Below are 25,531 nucleotides of genomic sequence, written 5' to 3'. Positions count from 1 at the left end.
AAAATTCTGTCTATAAATTGTATGTGCCTGAGACAGAATCAGAGATCAATATGGCTGGTACAAAATAACAAAGCCCAGTATGAGAGATTTTTGAATGCAATATTGAAGGCATCCATTATAAGCGCATTGTCTTGGAGTGAGATATGTTGTGTGGTATAGAAATCTAGAGTAAAATTCACCTAAATTTCATTACATATTGTCCCATGCTGGGTAATAAAAGGAAAAGATAAAAAGTGCCACCAGTCAGTGAAGATTTGTGCAGCACAAATGACATAGAAAATATTTAAAAAATTATAAAATTGTTCATATTCAGTATCTGGTTTTGATGATGCTTGTTTTTAATCAGACAAAAACAAACACAGATAGTAAACCATATAGTGAAGTAAGATTCCGCAAACATTAAACTAATAATATATTCACATCTGTTAAGTGTACAGGTCTGATTGTGACACAAAACTAAACTCCATAGTATCTCTTTAACCATTCCATAATTACTAAAACTAAAACTGAAACAAATAGATATAAAAATAAAATAGAAATGTCTTTGTGAAATAAAAACTAAATTAAAGCTAAAAATATACAATGAAGGAAAACTAAAACTAAACTGAATTTCCAAGTATGGTGGTGAGAAAAAATATAGAAATAAAAACTAATATAAAAAGACAAAACTATAAAAACCTTGGGGTCCAGTTCCTGTTCCCTATTTGTCACTATGCATGCTTATCTTTTCTTTTTTAAAGACATCATTTTTATAGAATGGAATACAAGCAAACTGTTTATGAAGTACCCTGTGGACTGAAGATGTAAATAGTTTGAATAAAACTTTGGAAGAGGACATGTCGAGGCAGAGGTTGTTTTAGAGGTAGAAAAAATTATTCAGATCTCAGACTAATCGGAGTCTTAGTCTTAGTTCGGAGTAGTTGTGCTTTTTGTAATTGCATGTTTTCTTTTTCCAATTGGTTTACCTTCCACATTCCAAAACATACACTGGACAGGCTAATTGGCAACTCTAAATTTTCCTTTGTGAGTGAGCAAAACCTTCAACAGACTGGCATTTCATTAAGATTTTATTTAAGCCATGAATCCCATGCAACTAACATAAGCTCTAGTTCCCCATTATCTAGAAATTTAAAAAAGTGGAAACATGGGTGGATGGATAGAGGGATGGATGGATGGATGGCTGGATGGATGGACTTAGTAAATGAATGACTTAAAAAATGACAGTATAAACAAAAGCAAGTGAATGTTGAATTATGTTTTCATCTAATTGTCTTTCCTGTATATTTCAGAAAATTTGCCTTTCTCAACTATTTATTTGACAGATTTATCCTGTTTCCTTAAAAGTGAAAAGTGAAAAGGTGACTGAGTGCTGTGTATTCAGGTGGCAAGTACAGCAGTCTTGGAGGTCATCGATAGGTGTGGCCTGTGACTTGTATGAATATGATGTCACTCGATATGTGGAAGATTGGAAAAATAAAATCTATACCTGAGAAATGTTTATATCAAAACTCTGTGAGAGTTAGAGATTGAGACGAAGTAGGAAAAAATTCTAAGGATTCATTAGAGGGAAGTTCACTTTGTCACCATGGGAAGAACTGATTAGTGTATGTTTCATACTGTATTCTGAACAAATTGTTAAAGTTTAAATCATTTTAGAGAGTTAGGACTTTTATACACTTATTTTTGGGTTTTTGGTGATCAGTTTTCTTTGATTCTGTTGCTTTTTGACTCTTTGCTGTTTTGACTTATGCTTAAATGCCAAAAATGAAGGAAGTGATTGTAACAGGGACTTCCATAAATGAATGGCAGTTTAATTTTCTGCACTACACTAAATTTAACATAAAAGCAAGTAAACAAAAGCAAGAAAAAAAACTGTATTTAAGAATGAGTAATTCAAACCACATTAAAATGTTATGGCAAGATGTAAAATTTTATGCCGGAAAATGAGTAAATGGTACTGGGATAAAGCAGTACTCCAAGGAGAAGTGGGCCAGAATTTCTCCTATATGAAGCTCATCTAAAATTATGTGAGAAATCGTTTACTGTTAATACAGTGCAGATTTTCACTTAAGGCACTGGCCATTTATGTTCACATTGGAGCATTGAATGATTTTATATTTGACATAAATTTAATTAATACTAAATACATTTGGGCTATGGCTCAGGTAATTCTATTACAAAATGTGACAGGGGGGTGAAAGTGTAAGTTATGTTACCCCTGTTAGCCAAAAGGCTTAAATGGTCAGTCAGAATGATGAGAATTAACTTATTTGGTTAATGAGCTTATTTTTTCACTCTTTTGGAAAACAAAGTAAACCTTAAATTTGCATTAAAGTTGAAGGAGTTGTGTGCAGAGTACTGAAATACTAGATTTGAATTAATCCATTATATTTGTTAACTCTGCTTCACCTGGATAACACTAGTTGGCTGCTGAGAAGAGAAGTACAGATTAACAAGGATTAAGTGAGTCTGCTACAAAGTGTGCAAACAGTAACATCCCTACCAAACAGAAGCCGAATTATCACTTTGGCTAATTAAAACTCTTTTTACATAAACTTCTCCAAGAAAAGCAAAGCAAGCGTCACTAGCACTTGGCATGGGAACGTCCCTATGTTGGCCAGGTTTGTCTTCTAGCTGAGTAGACGTCAGAGTTATTTGTTACCTTGTTAGCATTAGATGACATGAAGGTGTTCAATGTGAAAAGAATTAAAAAGAATAAAAAATCTAAAGGGGCACAAGTACTTTTCACATGTATATACCATCAGTTTTATATTTCCATTAAGATAAGCTACATTACACAACATCCGAGCCACATACTGTGCAGTACATTTTAGGGTGAAAAATGACTTTACATGTACTTTATTATGTGAGTGTTTGAGTCACCATCTCTTTACAACGGACTGGCACTTGGCTCAAGGCTGGCTTCTGCCATGTAGCTGACACTGTCAGAGTGGCATCCAGCTGTCTGTGAACCTGAATTTGAATTAAGATGGATGGATGATCAATTGTATGACTTTTAGCTTTCTTAAACTTTACTATTATTATAACGACCTTTGGATGAAATCCTTAAAGAACTGAAAAAAACACATAAAATAACGAATATCTGATAAGGCTTGCTCAGTTTGAACTTTTGACTGCAGTTTCCCATAAATTACATGATAAGCTTGTTTTTAAAATAAACTTTCACTTTCTAGTTGACAGCATGATATATGAGATATGCAGTGGGTTGGCGCTCTGCCTGGGGTTTGTTTCCTGCCTTGCGCCCTATGTTGGCTGGGATTGGCTCCAGCAGACCCCGGTGACCCTGTAGTTAGGATACAGCGGGTTGGATAATGGATGGTTGGATGGATATTTGAGATATACTGTTTTAGGCAGGTTTATCAGCAAGTTTAGCAGCTTCACAATCCCCTTTCACATTTTTATTCCACCAAAGATTTAACCAGTCACAGGAAGACAGTGTCTATTTGGAATTAGCAAGTACAGAACTGGGTGGTGGGCAGATCGAACATAAGTCACAGTCATACCAGGCCAAATAGCCTGACATTCTTGTTTTTGAAATTAGAACATTAGCACACTCTAGACGAGAACAGGCCATTCAATTAAACATAGCTCGCCAGTCCTATCCACTTATTTCTTCCAAAAGTCAAGTTTTAAAAGTCCCTAACATCTTACTGTCTACCACACTACTTGGTAGCTTATTCCAAGTGTCTATTGTTCTTTGTGTAAAGAAAAACTTCCTAATGTTTGTGCAAAATTTACCCTTAACAAGTTTCCAACTGTGTCCCCGTGTTCTTGATGAACTCATTTTAAAATAACAGTCTCGATCCACTGTACTAATTCCCTTCATAATTTTAAACACTTCAATCATGTCACCTCTTAATCTTCTTTTGCTTAAACTGAAAAGGCTCAGCTCCTTTAATCTTTCATCATAATTCAACACCTGTAGCCCTGGAATCAGCCTGGTTGCTCTTCTCTGGACCTTTTCTAGTGCTGCTATGTCCTTTTTGGAGCCTGGGGACCAAAACTGCACACAATACTCAAGATGAGGCCTCACCAGTGCATTATAAAGGTTGAGGAGAACCTCCTTGGACTTGTACTCCACAGATCATGCAATATAACATAACATTCTATTTGTCTTCTTAATGTCTTCTGAACACTGTCTGGAGGTGAATATTTAGTCAGCCTTCTAAATGATTGTGTTTCCTCATCCTTAAAAACTCTTGCTAGTCTAGTGATACAAAGGGTAATTGGAGGGTGTATTCGGCTTTCAGACCATGAGCATTTAGTCTCATCATGTAAATGAAATGTCTTAATCTGTTTGCTTCTAGTCACTGCTATTCTTGGAGGAGATGTCACACTTAGGTGTGTCCTGAATGGAGTCACAGAGATACTCTCACAAATCACCTGGCAGAGATGGATAAATGAAAAGATAGAAAACTTTCTAATCTATCATCCAACAATAGGGCCTCGCCCACTGGTCCCATTTGCAAGAAGAGTCACATTTGTTGGCAAAGGAACCTGGGATGGCTCAATTATTATTAAAAATGTCAGTCTGTCTGATGAGGGGAAATATAACTGCATCTTCACCACCTTTCCCAGTGGCTCACATGATCACTTTATTAAGCTGTTTGTTCAAGGTAAGCTATATAGAAAATCAATAATTCTGCCAACATTCTGGAACATTCAGATGAGATAATACTTTTGTATAACATATACAGATTGCATTGTAACGAACATAACTGCCAAGAAATACCTGTAGGTGTTGAAGTGTATGGTATTGTAACTGATACTTCTGTTAAAAATGAGGAAACCTGTTTTTCCAGGTTAGAAAAATGTTTTACACTTTAGATTTTTTTTTATTTCACTGGATTTTTATACTTTGGAGGCTGCATTTTTTTTAGCTTTATTTTTGTTTATGAGTTTGAATTTTGCTTTTTGGTTTAATTTTTGTTTTTGTTTATATTTGCTTTGGGCAGAGAATGGATTTCTAGGTAATTTTTGTGTGGTTGTTAGGAGCCAAAACCTCCTCATATCACCCTCAGATTTTCTAATAAATATAAGTGCAGCCAAGGAGCCCATTTGTGGGAGAAACACATTTGATTGGCAAACAAGTGCAGTAAGATTATCTTGATTTTGATACTCTTTCTGTTTTGTCTCTGTGTTTTAGTGTTTTGGCTCTGGTAAACCAATTATGCTTAAGCCCTCTGGCTTGAAAAGCAACTGAAACTTTTACAAATTGCTTCCTTCTGTTTTCAATTCTATTTTTGTTCTTTATGAGTGACTTCTTTTTGTGTTTGCTTTTATTCCTGAAATAATCATGCATCTCCAACTTAGATGCCATAACTATCACAGCAATTGCACTTAAACACTAATAGCCAGAAAATGACCTGGGGTGACTGGGCATCTGCATTGTGAAACTGTTGGTCTGCTTTGTGTTCTTGTACCTGATCGAACAACTTCCATCCATTGTCTCATAGCTGAAAGAAAAAATGGTGCCACCTGACTCAGTTAAGTGTAAATAGTTTAGTGAGGCTAAATGACCAAAAATAACCTTGCTGAGAATATGCCAAGATTAAATTTTTTATGAAGGAAGAAATCCCTCAGCTAACATGCATAAATGACTTCAGTTAACATATGGAGTTGCCCAAATATACATCAGCAGTGTCAAATAATACATAAAGTATTATTAATAAACAGACATTGCTGATAGGTCGTATAATGGTCATTCACAAACAGCAACAAAATATAAAATATATTGACCTCAGCATTCCAGTTCAGTTCAATTCAAGGTAAACATCCTAAGAAAGAAATTTTGTTTGTCAGCAGGTTTTACAGAGAGAAAGTAACATTTAAAACAAATCAACAAAGAACACAGCCATCAAAAGAAAAAAACTATGTAAAAATTAATACACTATAGCATTGCAAAAAGCACGTGCAAAAGTTCGCTGATGACACTGCTATTGTGGGCTGCATCAGGAGTGGGCAGGAGGAGGAGTACAGAAAGTTAATCAAAGACTTTGTTAAATGGTGCGACTCAAACCACTTACACCTTAACACCAGCAAGACCAAGGAGCTGGTGGTGGATTTTAGGAGGCCCAGGCCTCTCATGGACCCTGTGATCATCAGAGGTGACTGTGTGCAGAGGGTGCAGACCTTTAAATATCTGGGAGTGCAGCTGGATGACAGGTTGGACTGGACTATCAATACTGATGCTCTATGTAAGAAAGGTCAGAGCAGACTATACTTTCTGAGAAGGTTGGCATCCTTCAACATCTGCAGTAAGATGCTGTAGATGTTTTACCAGACGGTTGTGGCGAGTGCCCTCTTCTACGCGGTGGTGTGCTGGGGTGGCAGCATAAAGATGAAAGACGCCTCACGCCTGGACAAACTTGTTAAGAAGGCAGGCTCCATTGTAGGATTAAAGTTGGACAGTTTAACATCTGTGGCAGAGCGACGGGCACTAAGCAAACTCCTGTCAATCATAAATAATCCACTGCATCCACTGAACAGTGTCATCTCCAGGCAGAGAAGTAGCTTCAGTGACAGACTTTTGTCACTGTCCTGCTCCACTGACAGACTGAGGAGATCGTTCCTCCCCAACACTATGCGACTCTTCAATTCCACCCGGGGGAGTAAATGCTAACATCATATTTTTTTTTTTTTACTATTTAATTTAATATTGTTTCTTTGTATCAGTATACTGCTGCTGGATTATGTGAATTTCCCCTTGGAATTAATAAAGTATCTATCTATCTATCTATTGAACATAATTTTGAAGGCATAATGTTAGATTATACGAATTCCCCTTGGGATTAATAAAGTATCTATCTATCTATCTATCTATCTATCTATCTATCTATCTATCTATCTATCTATCTATCTATCTATCTATCTATCTATCTATGTTACACATAAACATTAAACCAGCATAAATCCAAATGGTAACTGTTCAAGGGATAATTTAAGCCATGGGATCTTTATTAAAATGTAACTTATTTTTGAAGATTAATAGCAGCTGGGAACCTTGAACCCATGACCTGATGGCAACAAATGGAACTGTGATTTTACAGTACAGGGTGAGTTCTGTCTGAGAGAATGCTTTCCATAACACGTGCTTATTAAACAGGTCTGTCAGATTTGACTATTGAACAAATTTCAAAGTGATTTATTCCATTTTTGTTGCTGACATTCAGACATCCAAACCAGACCAGTAGAACATAAATAAAGACAGACTCAGTACAAGATCTGTAAAAGATTGTAATAATGGTAAGGTTCTCATTAAAAGGAATCAGCATCTTTAGATGGCACTAAGTAATGAGGTGGCCATGCAACGCTGTTGAGGCTTGGCTGCAGAGTTCTATTGCAACAGGATGTTCAGATTTCTAAAACTGTGGCAACATGCATAAATTGGGATGGGAATAATGTTGAGAAGTAAATAAATGGAGGTAGATTTAAATTAAATGAATTTCTTATTCATATCCTCATTAAACTGCTTATTCACATCATTATTACTTTTGCAATGATCATCATACTACATGGAACAGAATGCTGACAGGTTTTTTATGCTACCTCATAGCACCATTAACCCCAGGAAGCACTTCTTTCTGCAAAGAGCTGAGGCTATCTGGAAGAAATTCCCCAAACCTGTTATTGAAGAAGAGACAATGACAACCTTTAAGAACTATCTGGATGGTATATTGATGCAGCTTCACTATTAGCTAAACAAACAAGCTTGATGGACCAAATGGTCTTCTTGTTTGTCAAATTTCTTATGTTCATATTTTCATATGGACCATGGTTTCAGTTTTCAGTCTTCCTGTGGTCTCTGTGGACTGTGTACACGCTCAATGTGTTCACATTGGTATAGTAACACATCTCAAAGATTTGTAGAGTCATTTGGCTGGAAATATAAATAAGTGGTGGAGTGTGTGTAACCATGACTTGTGATGAACCGACATGAATTACTGGTTATATAATGTCTAAAGTGAGCTTGGCATTTGTCAAAAGTATAAAATTTACCCAGCATTCTAAATGAGAATAGCATAATTGGTCAATGTCTGTGTGGCTTCTGCATAAATTCACTGACTCTATGTGAGCTTTTCTTTGTTGATTAATTTACTTACCACATCACCAAAGTTGTATGCTACTGTAGCCCTCTGACTCATTCTGAAATGAGCCACAACATCTCTGCCTCTTCCAGAAGTCACTGCTGGGAAATTAGTTTCACCTTAAAGAATGCTGGCTTAGGATACAGTGAGCAGGAAACTAATGTGCTTGAAGTTTTCTCCTTTTTAAAGTGTATACAAAGTAAGCAACTGTACTTAAAGTTATTAGGGGGTGCAATGTTCTAGAATGATTCTGGTGTTAGGATATTCAATCAAGAATATAATTCTGTTGTAATGAAGACCCGTTCCATTTGACTGTCTGTATTTGTGTTTGCTTCTGTAAAGATGGCATATTGGATACTGTTTGGGCTTAAGAGCAACAAGGAAAAGTTATTTCTTTACTTGCAATATATAACCTTTATTAATGTTATGACTACCATTACATGGTTGTTATTTTTGGTACACTTAGCTGTATTAATGTGGTAAGCCAATTGTTAAGCTTCACTGGAGTCATACAGTAGAATTCTAGATTAAAGAGGTGCCCTTCCTTATGGTCAATTTCAGTAAGGCAGTCTATTAATCTATTGCTGCCACCTAATTAAAATGAAGTGCTATCAATTTAGTATTATTTCAGCTGTTACGTATGATGATTTATGAAAGCTCACTTCCTTGTCTTTCAGAAAACCACACATCTATTGTATTGTTACATGTGTATAAAATGAAAAGGATTCATTACTGCCAGTCCCAACTAAGTGTTAAAGGATAGTAAAACAAATAGGTTAACCAAGAAAGGTTTGTCCTATCTACTTGCAGCACTAGATTAAACATTCCTGACTCAGCAGTTCATAATTATGAAGGTTTCCCAAAGAGCAATACCATCTTTTCGGTTTCTCCATATAATTTCTACATTTACTGATGTATTTTGTTTTTCTTATTATTTTTATATTTAATTTAAGTAGCATATTTTACTTACTTCTGTTATTTTTATACAATAATTAATACCTGGGTTCATAGGCTTAATATCGTGACTTGTACAGAGTACAGTAAAATTCTTACATGCATGTGCTGATCTACAGACAATAAGTCACTATTCTCTGGTGCCATGATCAGTGATTATTACTATGTTACGCCTATGTCCTTTACTTTAAAACTTTTGCCTAGTTATCTGAAAAAACATCATTGCCTTCTGTCTTCCTTAAATCGATTCAAACAAGTAACCAAATTTTACAGAATTGTCAAACCTTAACTTTAAATGAATCCTCTAGGACAGGGGTGTCCAACTCTGGTCCTGCAGGGCCGCAGTGGCTGCAGGTTTTCATTCTAACCGTATTCCTAATCAACAAGCTGTTTCAATTAACTCATTTTCCCTTCATCTTAGTAGCTCTGTTTTTAAGGATGCAGTCCTCTGAATTGATTTGTTTCTTCATGAAATGGCAGCCAAACAGAAACAAGCCAACAGATGACCAGCTTAATTGGAACGTCAAACTCCAGCCTGTTCCTTAATGAGAAGCCAATTCTTGCTGTTAATTAAAGCTGTTATTGAATATCTTGACTTGTTGCTGCTCTCATTCTGCCACAGTATACTGTTGATTTCCTGTTTTTTTCTAAGACCACCGTCAAGATGTTTTGGTGACCTGAGCAGACCAACATGACCGAGGCCTTCACCTTTCTTTATTTTCAGGTTAGCTGGTCATGTGGCATCTCATTATTGTTTGGCTTCTCATTAAGGAAAAAGAAGCAACTAACGGTTCTGAGTCATGTCAATTAAAACTAAAGGCAAAACAAGTTAATCAGCAGCAAAAACGGCTCTCTAACTAAGAACATGGTTAGAATGAAAACCTGCAGCCACTGCGGCCTTCCAGGACCGGAGTGGGACACCCCTGCTCGAGGACTAAGACACATCCTGTATGTAACTTCAAGTGCCTGTTCACTAGAGCTCTTCAGAAGTCATTATGCAACCTCCCTACATTGAATAGTAGTAGCATGTTGTTTCATCTTGCATACTGTACAACACAGACTTTTTATATGTGAATTCTAGCTCTTTCACATGTCCTATAGTTATTTTAATGTTTTTAAAGTAATACGTATCATTTGTAGATTGTGTTATAAAAACATAATGCAACATCTTTCGAAATTAAAATGCATACAGGGAAGAGGATTGAAGCTGGTGAAAAGAAACACCACATAACAGAACTACTGAACCATGAAAGCAGCCAGTGCAGATATTGGAAGATGAGTTGTATATGAGAGCTCTTACCTGCAAACAGGAGGTGCATCTCCTCTGCTAAGATTGGTGGGTCTGTATGCATGGCCAACATTGTATCTCAAGGATTCTGGATTGGATCTGTTCATGGAGCTTGGCAAAACAAGTCAGACACTGCTGTCTCTATCCCCAAGTAAGTGGTGTGAGGTGGAGCCAGAGGCGTGAAAATGCAGGTAGACTAGAGCATGTGCAGCCACATGGAAGGAATCATGGAAGATCGGACTGCAGTTTTAGCCACAAAAGAAACAACACCGTAGCCCCCATTCCCAATGGGTCATTGCAATACAGACTGTATCTTTATTCCATATATAGTTCATCAACCTCCAAAGACTAAGTTCCTTATACGAAATTAAAGACCTGTAATGCTTACTGTGGTATTGTTGTAATCAGAGTTTTGTAAAGCAATTTTGAGCTACATTTATTGAATGAAATATAGTACTAGGGTGTTGTACCATGTTAGGAAATTGAAACCTTTTATTGGCAAACTAAAAAGATTACGATATGCAAGGTTTCAAGGCAACATCTTGCCTGAAGAAGGAGCCTGAGTTGCCTCGAGAGCTTGCATATTGTAATCTTTTTAGTTGGCCAATAAAAGGTGTCATTTTGCCTGACTTCTCATTGAATGAAATATGTAATACTCTGTAAATAAATTATTATTATTTAGGATGCATATAAAGGTATTGTCACAAATCCTCTATATCATGCAAACAGTTAATATGTGGTAAAAGCAACATACAACAAAAGCATAAACTTCCTCAGTTCAGATGGAAGGGAAGTTCTTAAATGTGTGTATCTACTGTAAGGAGCTAACTAGTAATGTGGGATTGTTGAGTATTCCCTGTCTCAATCATTTGTTCATTCAATGCTCCTAGGAAGGCTCCAGAATTTAGTATTAGAAAAAATGAGCTCAGAAAATGAATAGATGTATAGCATAAAACATAACTACAAATGGCCATTTGGTTCTCATGTAGGTAAGTGTTGTAGTCATACAAATGATCTAAAATCAAATGATAAAAGTGATCTTGAATGAAATCCTTTTATGAGGCATCTACCACACCAATATCTGCCTTTTTAAACTTAATTTCCAATGTATCTTTTATTGTATTGAACAAAAACAAATAATGTTTTTGGAAATATGAGGTGGGGCATTTCAAAGAAAAGCCTAAAGAGCTCACTTCATCACCCTGTCTGCATTTAATCAACCACTTTTAACTTCACAAAGCATCTAAGAAGGAAGCTCTTAGCAGTTTAAAAGAACAATGAAGAATGCATAAGAATTTTGCTCTAAGGAATAATTCTTGGCAGAGCAAGAGAGGCTTTCCTTTCAGCACTCAGGGAGGATAGCTGAAATCTATAAATGCACGTTAAACACCAACCAAACATCTCGGCCAAAGTGAAATAATTTAACAACAACAACAAAATGTATTTATACAGTATAGCACATATTCGTACAAAAAGTAGCTTAAAGTGCTTTACATAATGAAGAAAGAAAAAAAAATAAAAGACAAAGTTAGAAATTAAAATAAGATAAGATATTAGTTAACAAAATAAAACATTAGTTAACAGTTAAAAGCAGTTAAAAATCTTTCTGGAAGGATTGAGCTCTGTCAATATGTAAAGCAGCCTCTAACATCTGGATTTTGCCATCTGATTAGGCAGGATCAGCCATAGTCAAATAACACTGTTGCTAGCACATGATAGACTCTCAGGTGTTTGGTCTTAACCTGATCAGCAATGAAAGTGACCAGCTTTAACTTTTGAAAGGCTTAGTGGGAAAATCTGTGCACCAAGCATTATCCAAAATGACACAAGGGGAAATGTCTTCTACATCTTGACTCTCTGCATTAGATCCACCTGGCTTGGATTCTGCTGTCTTTGACAGATTCCCTTTTACTTAGGGTGTAACCCTCGATGAAATGCCTGAAAACTCCTCTACTTCAAGAGGAACCCTAGTGCTGGACCTCAGCAGTCAAAGACAGGCTGTAATGGAATATGGCATGGTGCTGCTTAGATTTCAGTCTTCGTGAAGGAAAGTGAGGCGCACAATCAAGAAAGACAACATGCAAAACAATACATTTGTCTCACTGAAGCCAAGGATTTAGTGGTCACTAACAAGTGTCAGACTTATTTTAAGCTATTAAGGGAGGATCAGCATGTGAAACCTTTAAAAAACAATAACCGCAAAACAGATTCACACTGCAAGCTGCAATAAAAACCAAGAGACCTAAACAATGAAATGCAAAATATGTTCTCCTTCCACTTGTCCACAAGAAATCTTTACAGACTTTACAGTAGATAAAGCATCACCTCTAGCCTTTGGCACAACAACTCGACATTGCATCATTATTGTTTTATATGTATGTTTCTAAGGCTAATAGTGCTTGTAACCCTGTAGACAGGGTAAACGTTTTTTTTCCCTCAAAGTTAAGATCAGTATAGCTGAAGTTCCTTTCATTAAATTTGTAGCTGCTGGTTTCAACATTGCACAACGACTGCAGATTGTCTGTTCCATCACACACACTCTCAAATATAGAATTGTGCGAACAGTAAAAAATTTATTAGCAAGGTAAATACTTTTCCATTTCTGACCAGAAATTCTGCAAAACCAAAGTGAAGAGTATTCATCAGAAGATTCTGTCAAGAGTTAGAAGGGGAAATGTAATTCAGTAGAAGGAAAAGAGAAAGAACTGGGTCACCTTGGAGTTATGTTTTACATTGTATTTTCTTGTGTCAGAATATACATCGTCACACATGCATGCCAGAGGGTCACCTTCCGGGCTTACTTGAAGTAAATAATACTACCTCGTGACAAGAGGGGACATTGCCACTAACAGACTTGTGTCCTTCTTTCCTCACAGCCTGGAGAATCCTCTCCCTGAGGGCAGCAAATCAAATGAGACTCCATTCCCATCCACAACATATAAAAGCAGAGCAGCCACAGAGGATGGCGTCACATTTTGATGTGGACCTGGCTTGCATTAACGGAGGCCCATTTATCTTCCTGACAGTCCAAACATGATGTCTGTTAATTCATTAAATATCTGCACAGTGAAGTGCTTAACTTTCTTTTCTTTTCTATTTTATCTGAATTGAAAGGGGTTCAGTTGACCAGTTCCTTTTTTGTCCTGCATTCATATTATCGCTCCACTACAACATGCATAAATTCATTTAAAAAATCCTTTTGACATAAATAAATGGCATTTTTCCTATTACAGTAAGCTCATTTGGGTTATATTTTACTACTATCCAGGAAGCTGCCCAAACCTACAGAAAAAGAAAAGGTAGTCAGTGGTATCCTTTCTGGATTTGTGAATAAAGTTCACAAATCAAAGACTTCATCTCTTCTCCCATAAAAGTAGGTAATCACATTCTAGCTCCAGCATTGTCTTCCTGTGATGATCAGTCTAGTAATGGTGTTCTCAACCTTTTTTCCAGTTGTACCACTGTACCACCTATAGGAACTGAAATGTTTCAAAACACCATTTTCTCCGTCTTAAATTTCATTGCATTTGCGAATTTTAACAAGGAGTTATACATAGTTACGTATGTGTTTAATTTGTTTTATTCTTAATTATTTTTAATGTAGGAACAGTGGTATGGTTTAATATGAAACAAAGCTTAGGAAGTTCAAAACTTCACACATTTAATTTACAAAAATTATACAGTTACATATGAATTCAGATCAAAGGAAAGAGATAAAACAAGTCATAAATTACTAATAATTTCAGGTGATAAAAAAGAGAGGAAAGGAAAAAGTTAGATATATTTATTTTATCTAATAAATAAGTAAGAAACTTTGTCCCGATGTTTGTTTGTCACAATGTAATTGTAAATATCACAAAGCTACAGTTTTGGTGATTAATAAAACTGAACATGAATTGAAAAAATAAAAAAAAAACATAAAACATTAAATTCCAATTGCATTTGGAAAAAAAATGTGACAACACTGTCACGTCATCCCCATGTAATCAAGGCTTTACTCTTCTAACTGGAATCGGAAACACAGAGGGTGTTTTCATTTCATGTATAACCGATGAACTCCCTTTCAAATTCAATTTCAAATTCAAACGACTTCTATGTCCAGTACGTGTTGCATTTGCAATCTTCATAAATAAAGTGCAAGGACAGTCACTTAAAAATACTAGACTTTACCTCAAAGAATCATGCTGTTCACACAGCCAGCTAAACTTCGCCTGTTCCAGAGTAGGATCAGGAAAGAATTTATACGTTCTTCAATTTTATACATTCTTGAAACGAAAAATGTCGTGTATCGTGTATCTGTGGAAAATCTACATTTATTTTCATGTCTTAAAATTACAATATTAATTGAAAAATTATGCATTTTCTGTCTTGTATAGAGCTCCTGGATGACTACATCCTAGTAAAGATAGATAGATAGATAGATAGATAGATAGATAGATAGATAGATAGATAGATAGATAGATTTTAGAACAAGTAGTTTCCGAGATATACACCCTGAACCCAAGATCCTATGTACAGAAATAACTTGTGAAAAAATATTGTGGCCACGAAGTAGTGTCACAGACCCCCAAACCCCAGGTACTTCCATTCAGGTTCAAACATGCAATTCTACTCCACTTTACCCAGGCAATTTTTTGTCCATCTCCTCTCAACTCCAGCTGTCTGGGCTGTGTGCCCTACTATCTTTTATACCCAATCTTAGCACTTCTTGGTCGGGCTTAACCACCCCACGACAGGGAAATTGCCTTCCAATAGGTGCTGTTGGCAACACCTGTGGAACAAAACATGGAAGCCCTAGGAATCCACAACTCCCCTGCTGCCCTATGGGTCTCCAAATGAGGTCTCACCACTGTAGTGTATGGGGAAGTGACCTGAGCACATGAGGAAGTCCCCCAGTGTTTTTCACTCACCCTGGCCTTCCAACCAGAAAATGGAATACTAACTATCCCACTAGTATAAGGCATAAACTCTTCCTGATGATGCTTTTACTTACTTTTCTTTAACCTTTAATGTCTTATTACACACATGTCTCAGGGTACTTTGAAAGCTTGATATCTTGTGAAATGAGATGATAGTCAATGAATGAAATTGCTCCTAGGTGGCACCTCTGACCTATAAATGAGGGGCCAGGCGAGTCTTTAATTTAGATGCTTGGGCAGATTTGAGCGTATTTTATTTTCACTCATGAGAAGTGGTTTATTTAACAAAATTTTAATAAAAATAGTGGTGTTTGTGATACGAATAACTTGACGATTTTATATTGATTGCTGTTGGTCACAAATAAATCTGTTTAATCAGAAACTTTGGATATTCCTTTAAGGGAGACTCCCACATGAATATTAGAAACTTTCTTCACATACTGTAGATAGATCAGAAAAATACTAGTAATAGCTCTGAACATTGCAACTGAGCAAACCTCAAATCTCAGATATTACTTTTAGTGAAGTAATGGAAAATAACGGGCGGCACGGTGGCGCAGTGGTAGCGCTGCTGCCTCGCAGTTAGGAGACCCGGGTTCGCTTCCCGGGTCCTCCCTGCGTGGAGTTTGCATGTTCTCCCTGTGTCTGCGTGGGTTTCCTCCCACATTCCAAAGACAAGCAGGTTAGGTGGATTGGCGATTCTAAATTGGCCCAAGTGTGTGCTTGGTGTGTTTGTGTGTGTCCTGCGGTGGGTTGGCCCCCTGCCCAGGATTGGTTCCTGCCTTGTGCCCTGTGTTGGCTGGGATTGGCTCTGGCAGACCCCCGTGACCCTGTATTTGGATTCAGCGGGTTAGAAAATGGATGGATGGAAAATGACCTGTAAATTACTGCTTTTTCTTTTGATTTTTAGTGATGAAAGGTCTTTTTAATTCTTCTGCTTAAATATGATTTGGAGGCTCAATGGATAAAACTAAAAAAACAGTAATAATTGTAGCCTGCTGCAATCAATTGCCTCTCAAAGAGTAACAGTAGTGAAATAATAAGAATATCCCAATAAATACACTTACTGTAACAAATACTAAACTCTCACACATGCTCCATTACCCATTCAGATTCAGATGCACTGATTTTTTTATTTTTAGATTTTTGACTTTTGATTACTAATTGATTTGATTTTTCATTGCAGTTATACCTAGCATCACAGTTTCCTCAGCAAATATCTTATTGGCTGGAAAGGGTGAAGTCATAGTGGCAACCTGCATAGCTGCACATGGCAAACCAGCAGCTAAGGTGAGCTGGAAAACACATTTGGAAAAGGAATCTCATGTAATGGAAGAATTCTTTGCTGATAACTGCACAGTAACAATTCATAGTCAACTGCTAACATTCCCTACCAAGGAGATGAACCAGCTGGAGCTGCACTGTGTTGTAACGCATCCAACATTTCAGCAACCAGAAATTCTCCCTTATACATTGAATATATCCTGTAAGTATTATAAAATACATTAATGTCTGAAATGTAAAGTGCCTATGCCTATTCTACCTTTATGATACCCTTCATCCATCAGGGATTTTAGAAATCTATACCTTAAATATAATGTGTATTTGTTCTTTGATGCCTGTTGAAATCAGTTTCTGTTGTATTTTACTGCTTTTGGACATTTTATGTGCAGCCCATACAATCTTCAAATTAGTGCCCACCGGCTGCTTATCAAATTTTCAATTATGAATGCCTGCTGTGGAGACTTGGCTGAGTTGCAATTACATTAACCCTGAGCACCTTTTTGTTGGTTTAGATCCCCCTTCAGTTGTTTTAAAGACTTTTCAGGATGAACCAGACCAGCTAACCCTCTACTGTGAGGCAGATGCAAACCCGGCCCCAACAAAATTTATATGGATGAAGTAAGTGAGGCTTATTCTATCTGCCCAGTAATATAATTTATAAGAAAATTTCAAAAATGGGATAAACCTGTAAATATTCAGAATTCTTCTATGAATGGAATATTTGTTTAATGAACCAAAAAGTAGTTGTTTTAAAATTAGACTTTTTCAGTCATATTCTGTCCCAGAATCATCCTTTATGAGAAACCAGCACATCACCAAGCGCACTCATACAAATCACAATCACTAATGCACAGAGAGTTATATGCACCTTTTAACAATGAAACACCTGAACTCAGTCATTTGGAGGGATGTCCACATATGTTTGGCCACACAGAGTATGTTACAATGATTCAGCTGTAATCAGTTGTGGCACTGCCTGTCTAGGTAAAGAAACAAAAACCCAGTCTGTCACACTATCTCATTGGATTGCAGTTACAAATAGGTCAAATATGGTTGTGAGAACCATTTGCAATTGCAATCTGTTACATTTCAAAGTCAAAGTAAGTTCTGCTATGTGTGAACATGCCTGGCAAGAGAACCAAAATAATAATGGATCAGAAGCAGTCAAAGATGGTGAATTAACAAATAAAGTACTTCATTGCAAATCAACAAGAATCAGGTCATTTATTGACAGGTTCTCAGCTACACATGTGGGGATTTCCTGTGCATGTGTGGTGGCGCACATGGACACAGCGGCTCTCAGCTTTCTGTTTCGGTGCTTGGTTGTGTTAATGTCTGTGTATGTATTATGTGCAAGGTGTGCTAAGATAGATCATTATGGTCGTACAAACTTGCTTAATATTGGGAAAAGAATCCATATGGACTTTACAGGCAGTTACCAGTGGATTCACAACATATCATATAGCGAGACCTCCAGGAGCTCCTTGGATTGTTATTAGGTCAGAGAGGAGGCACAGACAGCATTGGGAGAACAAGCAGAAGCCTGGATGCCAGGCAGGCCTTCTGGCTAGATTAAGGAAGCAGCCACATAAGCCCGAAATGCAGAGTGTCTTCCTTACAAACGCCACATCCATAGTCCACAAATTAGTCAATCTGGAAGTATAGATGGCTGCAAACTTCTATGTTTATGAAGGTTTACAATTTCATTGTACTGGTTCAATGACAATAAAGGCTTCCTTCCTTCCTTCAAAATTAAATTAACATCTATGCCTTTTAAGTGTGGAAGGAAATCAAATTTAGCAGTGACTACTAAATGAATCCAATTACTTGGAGCAGTGCAATATTATTAATCACTGCACCTTCACTCAGCCCAAATTTTATATAGTGTTTTACACAGGGAATATCATCTATTCCATTACCTTTGTTCAGATGCTATTTATTGCAGAGTATTCAGTGACAATAAGCCCTTTTAGAGGGTGTCAGCAAACGTCTAAAACTACAATATTTATATAAATGTCATTTGCGTTTGAGTGTCCTATTACTGTTAGTATTTGTACCTCACTGTCCCTAAACTGTGGATTTACTTCCTGACCCGGTCACTTTCTATTTAGAGTTGATGTGTTCTTCCATAACTGCAGAAATTCTCAAGTTTTCTTCCCTCATTATTCTTATTTCTCATTTAGCAGAAGACTTTAACAAAGACATGTAAGAGAATGTGGGTCCAAGTGTGCGAGCTTGTTCAATGAAGAACTGGCGCATTATCTTATGTTGTTCTACCTTGCTATTAATGTTGCTGAGACAGGCTTCAGCAGCTCTCATTCATAAATCTGAACTGGGTAGGATTAGAAAATGGAATGATGAAAGTGGTCCTATATATTCAAAAGATTACAGTTAGATAAATGCATGTTTGTTTGTACTACTGATCTGGAAATTTTTAAGTGAGGTTTAAAGAGCTATTTTGGTTTAGCATAAAAAGGTCCATGTTAAATTTGTGTTAGAGCTTATTCAGGGTATATTTATTTAAGTTGCTCCAAAATAACCATTATTACAAGTGTTCCAACGAGTTTAGATTAAACCTCACCAGTTTTCTATAAAATGATGTCTGCTAATCTGATGCATCCGTATCTTTTCAGAATAATTTTTTTCAATACTAGGGGGCTTCACCCCCTGCTCGCTTCGCTCGCCAACCCCTGTGTTTGGTTTTCTGGATACAGACTTTTAAGATTTTTTTTTTTGAATTGTTGCCATTTCATTAGTTTTACTTTTATTTCAGAACTTCTGTAAAAACAATACAGTAATTGGAATCTTTCGTGTCCCAATATGCTGAATCTTTTAAATGAGGTCTGTGAGACTTGTGTTTAATGACTTTGTACCATAATTTTGGATAGGTTTCTCTGTTTTGAATTTCAGCACATACAAAACGATCTACATCATCAGCAGTTAATAATTTTTTTTTTCAAAGTAACCAATAAATGCATGTGAATTAAACCCCATTTTTGAAATTCTCTGACTTAAACTAATTTCCTTTTGTCTGCGTCAATGCGATCTGTGCTCTTTTTTTTGATACTGTAGTGACTGGTGTAATAAAGTGTCACAAAAGTTCTACTTTAACAATTGTCGACTGCGTAACCCCAAACACAACTTTCTAGCACACACTCCTCCCATGGGTTTCACCTCCCCCTTACCGCATCAATTAGCACCCAGCTATCAGTCTTCCGTGCTGCACTCTGCCCTCTCTCGATCGGACCTAACAGTCACTTAAAACAAAAAAGGCTTCAGCTTGGTTGGGACGCTACAATACTTTCGACTATTACTGCTTTCATATTCTGTACCTTTCTCTGCATATGTATCGTGCCTTGGATCTGTGTGTGCCACGTGACTTTATATGACTCAATGTTTTGCTGGCTGTCCGTGCTCTTATTTGATAAGAAGGGTGTGTCTTGCAAGAATCTTATGTTCCATGTCGCCGTGTGACTGCCCTGGGACAATCTCTTGGCACCAAGTCTCATGTTTACGGTCCCCGCGAGACGCTCCATGGCCAGTCTTTTTTGTCTCACGGGTCTTTAAAATGTCTTTTGAGAACTTCTGAGAAGATCACGTATCGTCACCTTGCTTTTCCATTCCAGCATTTTTTTTATATGTAGAGAAATGTATCCAATTAACATAATTCATTGTCACTGAGAACCAGAGCCACCCCAATAGTACTGGGTGTAGAGCACAAAACAAGGAAGGATTGGTTGTGGAGTGGCAGTTGGTAGTTCCAGGTGTTATGCTAGGCATGCTAGCAAAGAATATTTAGTGATGGTGACTGGGAAAAACATTTATTCAGAATCCAAAATAAAAATCTAAGTAAACTGGGAGGTCAATCACACTGCAACAGAAGACAAAATGAGAGACAAAATCATTGTCAAATAACTAAATGCAAGTCAAATCCAGGAACTGTTGCTGAAAAAGTTTTGAAAATGACAAAAGCTAGTTTGGAAAAGTTTTGAATGATGACCTTTTAACCCATTGTATCGTTACTGGGATGTCACAACCTTTGAGGACATACACCTAACAACACAAAAGTATGGTACCCATGATCATCCAAAATGGAGGCAGAATCAGCCTAAACAATATCATAACTATTAAGGTATGAATCATTTCAAAAAAATGAATCCAGTATCAGATTCCTAACCCTATCCCTAAGCTGAACCCTAATTTCAAGAAAAACCCTGTAACAAGTGCAAAAACACCTTATTTATGTTAACAAAAGACACAGGCTTTACTAAAAAAACAGATTGCTAACACCAGGACAGTTTGGATTCTCCGGTTAACCTAATCTTGAAATTTGTTAAGAAAACCTGAGTATCTAGAGAATAAAACAAGAAGAACATGGACATTTCACACAGTGACCAAGCAGGGATTCTTGGAAGTGCAAGTCAGCAATGCAAAACACTATGGTGTCATGCTGTCCTTAATTCCAATGTTTTCCATTTTTAGGGAACACAAAATGCTACAAAATATGTCTACCAATAAAATATTCTTAACAAAACTTGCACCTCATCATACAGGACTCTATTCCTGTGAAGCATCCAATCAGTATGGGACAGGGAATGGCAATTTATTCCTCTTTGTTGGTAAGTCCTGTTTACTTTTCCGTTTACTTTGTATAGCAGTAGGCAGTAGTGAAGATCAATAATTTTTTGTGTGTCATTGTGATGTGTGTATTTAACTTTGAACTCATGACAATAGTCTACTTGGAAAATATTGTTCTTTCATACTATATTTTTTTTTTCTATCTATTATTATTATTAATTTCATGATCAGATTTTCCTTATTATGGTTATTTTTGTCATCATTGAGGCTTTAAGGCAGTACAGTAAGCAGAGTGAAATTCTCGTGTTTATATGTATACTGGACAGATGGTAAGAGGAGTTGTGGTTCTATCATCTCAGAAACAGGTGCCTTCCTGTGATTTTTATACACCACAATTTGTAAAATTTTACAGAGAATGGAGTGATAAACCAAGAAAATCCAGTGAATTACAGTTCTGTTGGCAGAAACATGTTGTTAATAAAAGATACACCAGAAATACTTAAATAATCGTTTTTGACAAAGGACAGAAGAGAGGTGTTAGAGCATCAGAAGACCATGCCATGTTCTAAGGCTACACTTGGTACATAATCATCAAAACTGAACCACTGAAGACTGTGAAAATATCAAGTCAAATTAATTTTTTTTTTTTTTTTTTAGAATTTAGTGTAAACCAACTGCATATACACACAATCCCACCCAAAATGAAAATGGATACATGGATGAACGGACTCACGTACTGCATATTGAATACATGCTTTATAATTGTCTGTAGTGTAAACAGATACACTTCCTACATGCATGACTCACCTAAGTCTCCTTTGGATTTAAAGGGTTAACATTCATCATTATACAACAAAAAAAATCTGTGATTTTAAGTATTTCTAGCACTAATCATAATTTACATATTATTTCTTTTAATAGAAGAGCCATTCACAGACAAGACAAGAATGATAGTTGTGTTCATCCCAGTGGTAATCCTTACATTGACAGTGCTAACCTTCACCATCAAGGTAAGTGTTTTAGTTCATCTTTGAGTTATGCCACATGCATTACCATCTAGGTAAAATGTATTCAAGGTTCTGTTTAACTATCCATGTTTGGCATTCACCTTTTTATTAAATAAAGCCATTGGATAGGGATACAAAAATCATTCTTTCATTAAGATGAGAAAAAAAAAAGAAAAGTAAAGCACAACAATGTATTTGCCAATTGAAAGTCCATTGCAATGATGGTGTCTTATGTACATACAGGTTCTGTGCTTTGGAGATAAAACAGCATTCAGCACTAAAACTGCAGTGTGTCAGAAACCCAATAACACCAAGCAAGCTAGAGACTCTAACGAAGTCAAAATCGGGTAATTCAGCTTCCCTTACTTTCTTTTAGTCAGTTGATGAATTCTGCTGTTTATCACACAGAGTAAGCTATACTAAGCAAAACTGGAGTAAGTGATTCCTTTCAATATTTCAGTCTGCGTGATATAAATGATGAGGGCTTTCAAAATATGAATTAAGCATACTGTGTTAAAATATGCAACATCATAAAAACATATGCTAAAGTGCATATATGAAAGGTACTATATAAAGTGAAAATATAGATCCAGCTTTGGAGTGTAAGCATAATTTATTACAGAATGTTGGTTGTTTTTCTGAGTTCTTTTGTTAATACAGTGTCTTGGTGTGATTTATATTCATTATTTCTGCAGAAGTCACAAGTGCATATGACATTGATAGTACAATAAAAATAATCTCTGAATTTAAATTTCTCAAGTTTGCAGGAACACAATGCAGGAAAATCGAATCTTGATGACAGACAGATCACATGAGAATGTCATTTCTAATGTGACCGTGGAAATATATACATTTGAAGTTCACCAAAACTGCAGCCCATTGGTCCGTGTTTTCTGAAGATTACTACAGTCAAGCGCATTTACAGAACTCAAAAAGCTCACTTTTATTACTTTTGTTCCTTGAATTAGAGGCCAGTACTGATCTTGAACTGACATGGACTTTGAACTGAACTAAATTTACTGACCTCTATCCTTCCCTAATATAGTAAATGTTGCAACAGCCACAGTCCAGCAGGGAAAAACAACACGGTAAACATTCAGGGAACGGAAATCACTGACAAGTCTTCATTGTGGCTTTATAACTGAGGGGAGCACATCTGATGTCCCAGGCCTTCTGCTATCGCATAACTCATCCACCTCACACACTGTTAAGAAAATTAATTCAAGGGTTGTGTATCTGAAATTTTCCTGGTTATGTACTGTAAAATCTAGTTTTTGGAGAGAAATCCCTAAAGTGCAGAACACTTTTTGTGTTTTATTTAGTTGTTATTGGTATAAACAAAGGTTTTACTTTTATTTTCAAAATTTGGAGTTTTGTCCTCACTACTCTTCAGCCTATGTAATGTAGGTGCAATAATATAAAAAAACCCTTAGTGAATGAGGGGTCAATATATTTTTTAATTATAGCCTTCACCTGCCCTTTATGTAAATGCAGCACAATATCTATGAGCTTATGATTTAATTTGTTTATAAAGAGTACCCTCTCTTCCATGTGTCTTAATTTCTAAATTTTATACAGAAATGTCTGGCTAAGCAAATTTTGTTCAACCACCAAGATTATATCTTGTCTACACCATCGGTTTTCATCTTGTAAAAACTGTAAAGGAATCAGAAAAAGCAACTGCCTAGTTAAGACAAAGAATAATAATGGCAATCCATATAGAAGTAAAAATTGAAAACTATTCTGATAATCTTTTCCAAATATAAAGTTAAAACCTGAAGATGTAAACAGCAGCCCAAAGTCAGCACTCACTCATTTACGAGTCCCCAATATTTTCTTATATTTATTAAAATATATAACAACTTGGTTTTATCCAGTGTTCATTTTAGGACATCCTCTGACAAAATTCCATCTTTTGTTTGGTAAAACACCATCCTCCATAGGAAATTGTGTTAAAACCACAGTTTATCCACCCCACTATATCCTAACGACAGGGTCATGGGGGTCTGCTGGAGCTAATCGCAGCCAACACAGGGTGCAAGGCAGGAGACAAACCCCAGGCAAGGCGCCACACACACACCAAGCACACACTAGGAACAATTTAGAATCACCAATGCACCTAATCTGCATGTCTTTGGACTATGGGAGGAAGAAACCACAGTTTATCAAATTACCTTATTCCCTTAGTTCCTCTCCCCATAGGTTATGATAATTTATCATCCACAGTGCACTCATTTCCCATATTACAATGGCAGATGATTAGTATTTAAGCCAAACTTCAAAACTCTATGTGCTATACCATTTATAACAAAATGATTATAACCCTCCATTGCAGCCTAAACTAAATCTGTGTATATATAAAATCCAACGTCTGTCTGCTTTTCACGAGAGAACTACTTAAGGGATTTAGATCGGTTTTTTTTCTAGAATTTGCTTGAACATTCTGGTTGATTTTGCGACTTCTCTCATTGTGCTAAGAATCATAGTTTGCTTGCAGGAGCTATATATTCGTGCTAATCCAAGACAGAGGCTAAAGACCGAGGGGAGGGGGAAGCGTGACGTCAGGAGTGGGGAGTCGGTCTGCCTCTGTGTTTTGGAGTGTACCTTGCCTCTGCTTAGCTAGCAATATCTTTTTGTTTATTGATTTTTAGTTTGTCCTGTTTCACTACTATGCGGGCAAAGCTGTGGGGGATGGTTAGTCCTTAATAAAATTAACAACAAACTCCAAGAGAATACTGTGAAACTATGTGTATTGAATTATTTGTATTTATAAAAAGTGGATTTCAAACACCTGAAACAATAAAATGTAAGTTGGTTCCAATTACCAAAAATCTCCAATAGTATAGCATGTATTTCTACATGAGGTAATACTACAATGTGACATTAATTTTTTTTTACAAAATGTATAAAATAAATTCTATACAAGACAATAAACTATGTCCTAGAGCTCTTCATTTTCCCAGTTACATAGTTTTGGTAAAATTTCAGAAAGAAAACAATTTGAGGCTTGCAGGTCATCATGAGTAATGGCAACTCTTATTACTGTGAGAAACGTCACGGATTGAGGGTCAGTTCATATAGATTTCATCACATTCTTTGGATCGTGTCTGTCCCTGGAAAAAGCAGATTGAGAGAATTATGGTGAGAAGATAAAAACAAATGAAAAAATTATGTAACAAATACAAATTCCTTTAATCTTAAAAAACTAATAATTTTAATGGAAACGTAGTCAATAAGTTGATTCTTTGTGAAGGTTATGATAGCATCCTTGAGTTCTTTATGGCATTATTGACATTATTTCTGCACAACAAAGGTGGCTTAATAAACCAGTGGGTAATGACGCTTCTTCACAGATCCAAACTTTTGGGCTCAAATCCCACAATAAATCTCCTC

At 36.4% G+C, this 25,531-nt stretch overlaps 2 protein-coding genes across 4 annotated transcripts in view; one reads left to right on the top strand and one right to left on the bottom strand.

Annotated features, from left to right (window-relative positions):
* The window catches only part of LOC120522905 (nectin-1-like), a 62,160-nt gene extending 38,820 nt beyond the window's left edge, over window positions 1-23,340 (top strand). For all 3 annotated transcript variants that reach the window (XM_039743675.1, XM_039743677.1, XM_039743674.1), the window contains exons 5-11: window positions 4,329-4,637; window positions 16,456-16,755; window positions 17,066-17,171; window positions 21,036-21,172; window positions 22,053-22,141; window positions 22,382-22,485; window positions 22,899-23,340. In XM_039743675.1, coding sequence (XP_039599609.1) covers window positions 4,329-4,637; window positions 16,456-16,755; window positions 17,066-17,171; window positions 21,036-21,172; window positions 22,053-22,141; window positions 22,382-22,485; window positions 22,899-22,953 — 1,100 coding nt within the window. In that variant the 3' untranslated portion in view covers window positions 22,954-23,340. The remainder of the gene's footprint in view (window positions 1-4,328; window positions 4,638-16,455; window positions 16,756-17,065; window positions 17,172-21,035; window positions 21,173-22,052; window positions 22,142-22,381; window positions 22,486-22,898) is intronic.
* Window positions 1-25,531, bottom strand: part of LOC120522907 — a 190,523-nt gene that overhangs the window by 91,649 nt on the left and 73,343 nt on the right. The gene's annotated exons all lie outside the window — the stretch shown is intronic.

This window comes from Polypterus senegalus, chromosome 2, assembly GCF_016835505.1.
Source record: "Polypterus senegalus isolate Bchr_013 chromosome 2, ASM1683550v1, whole genome shotgun sequence".
Taxonomy (NCBI): Eukaryota; Metazoa; Chordata; class Cladistia; order Polypteriformes; family Polypteridae; genus Polypterus; species Polypterus senegalus.
This window is presented reverse-complemented; position numbering and strand designations above follow the sequence as displayed.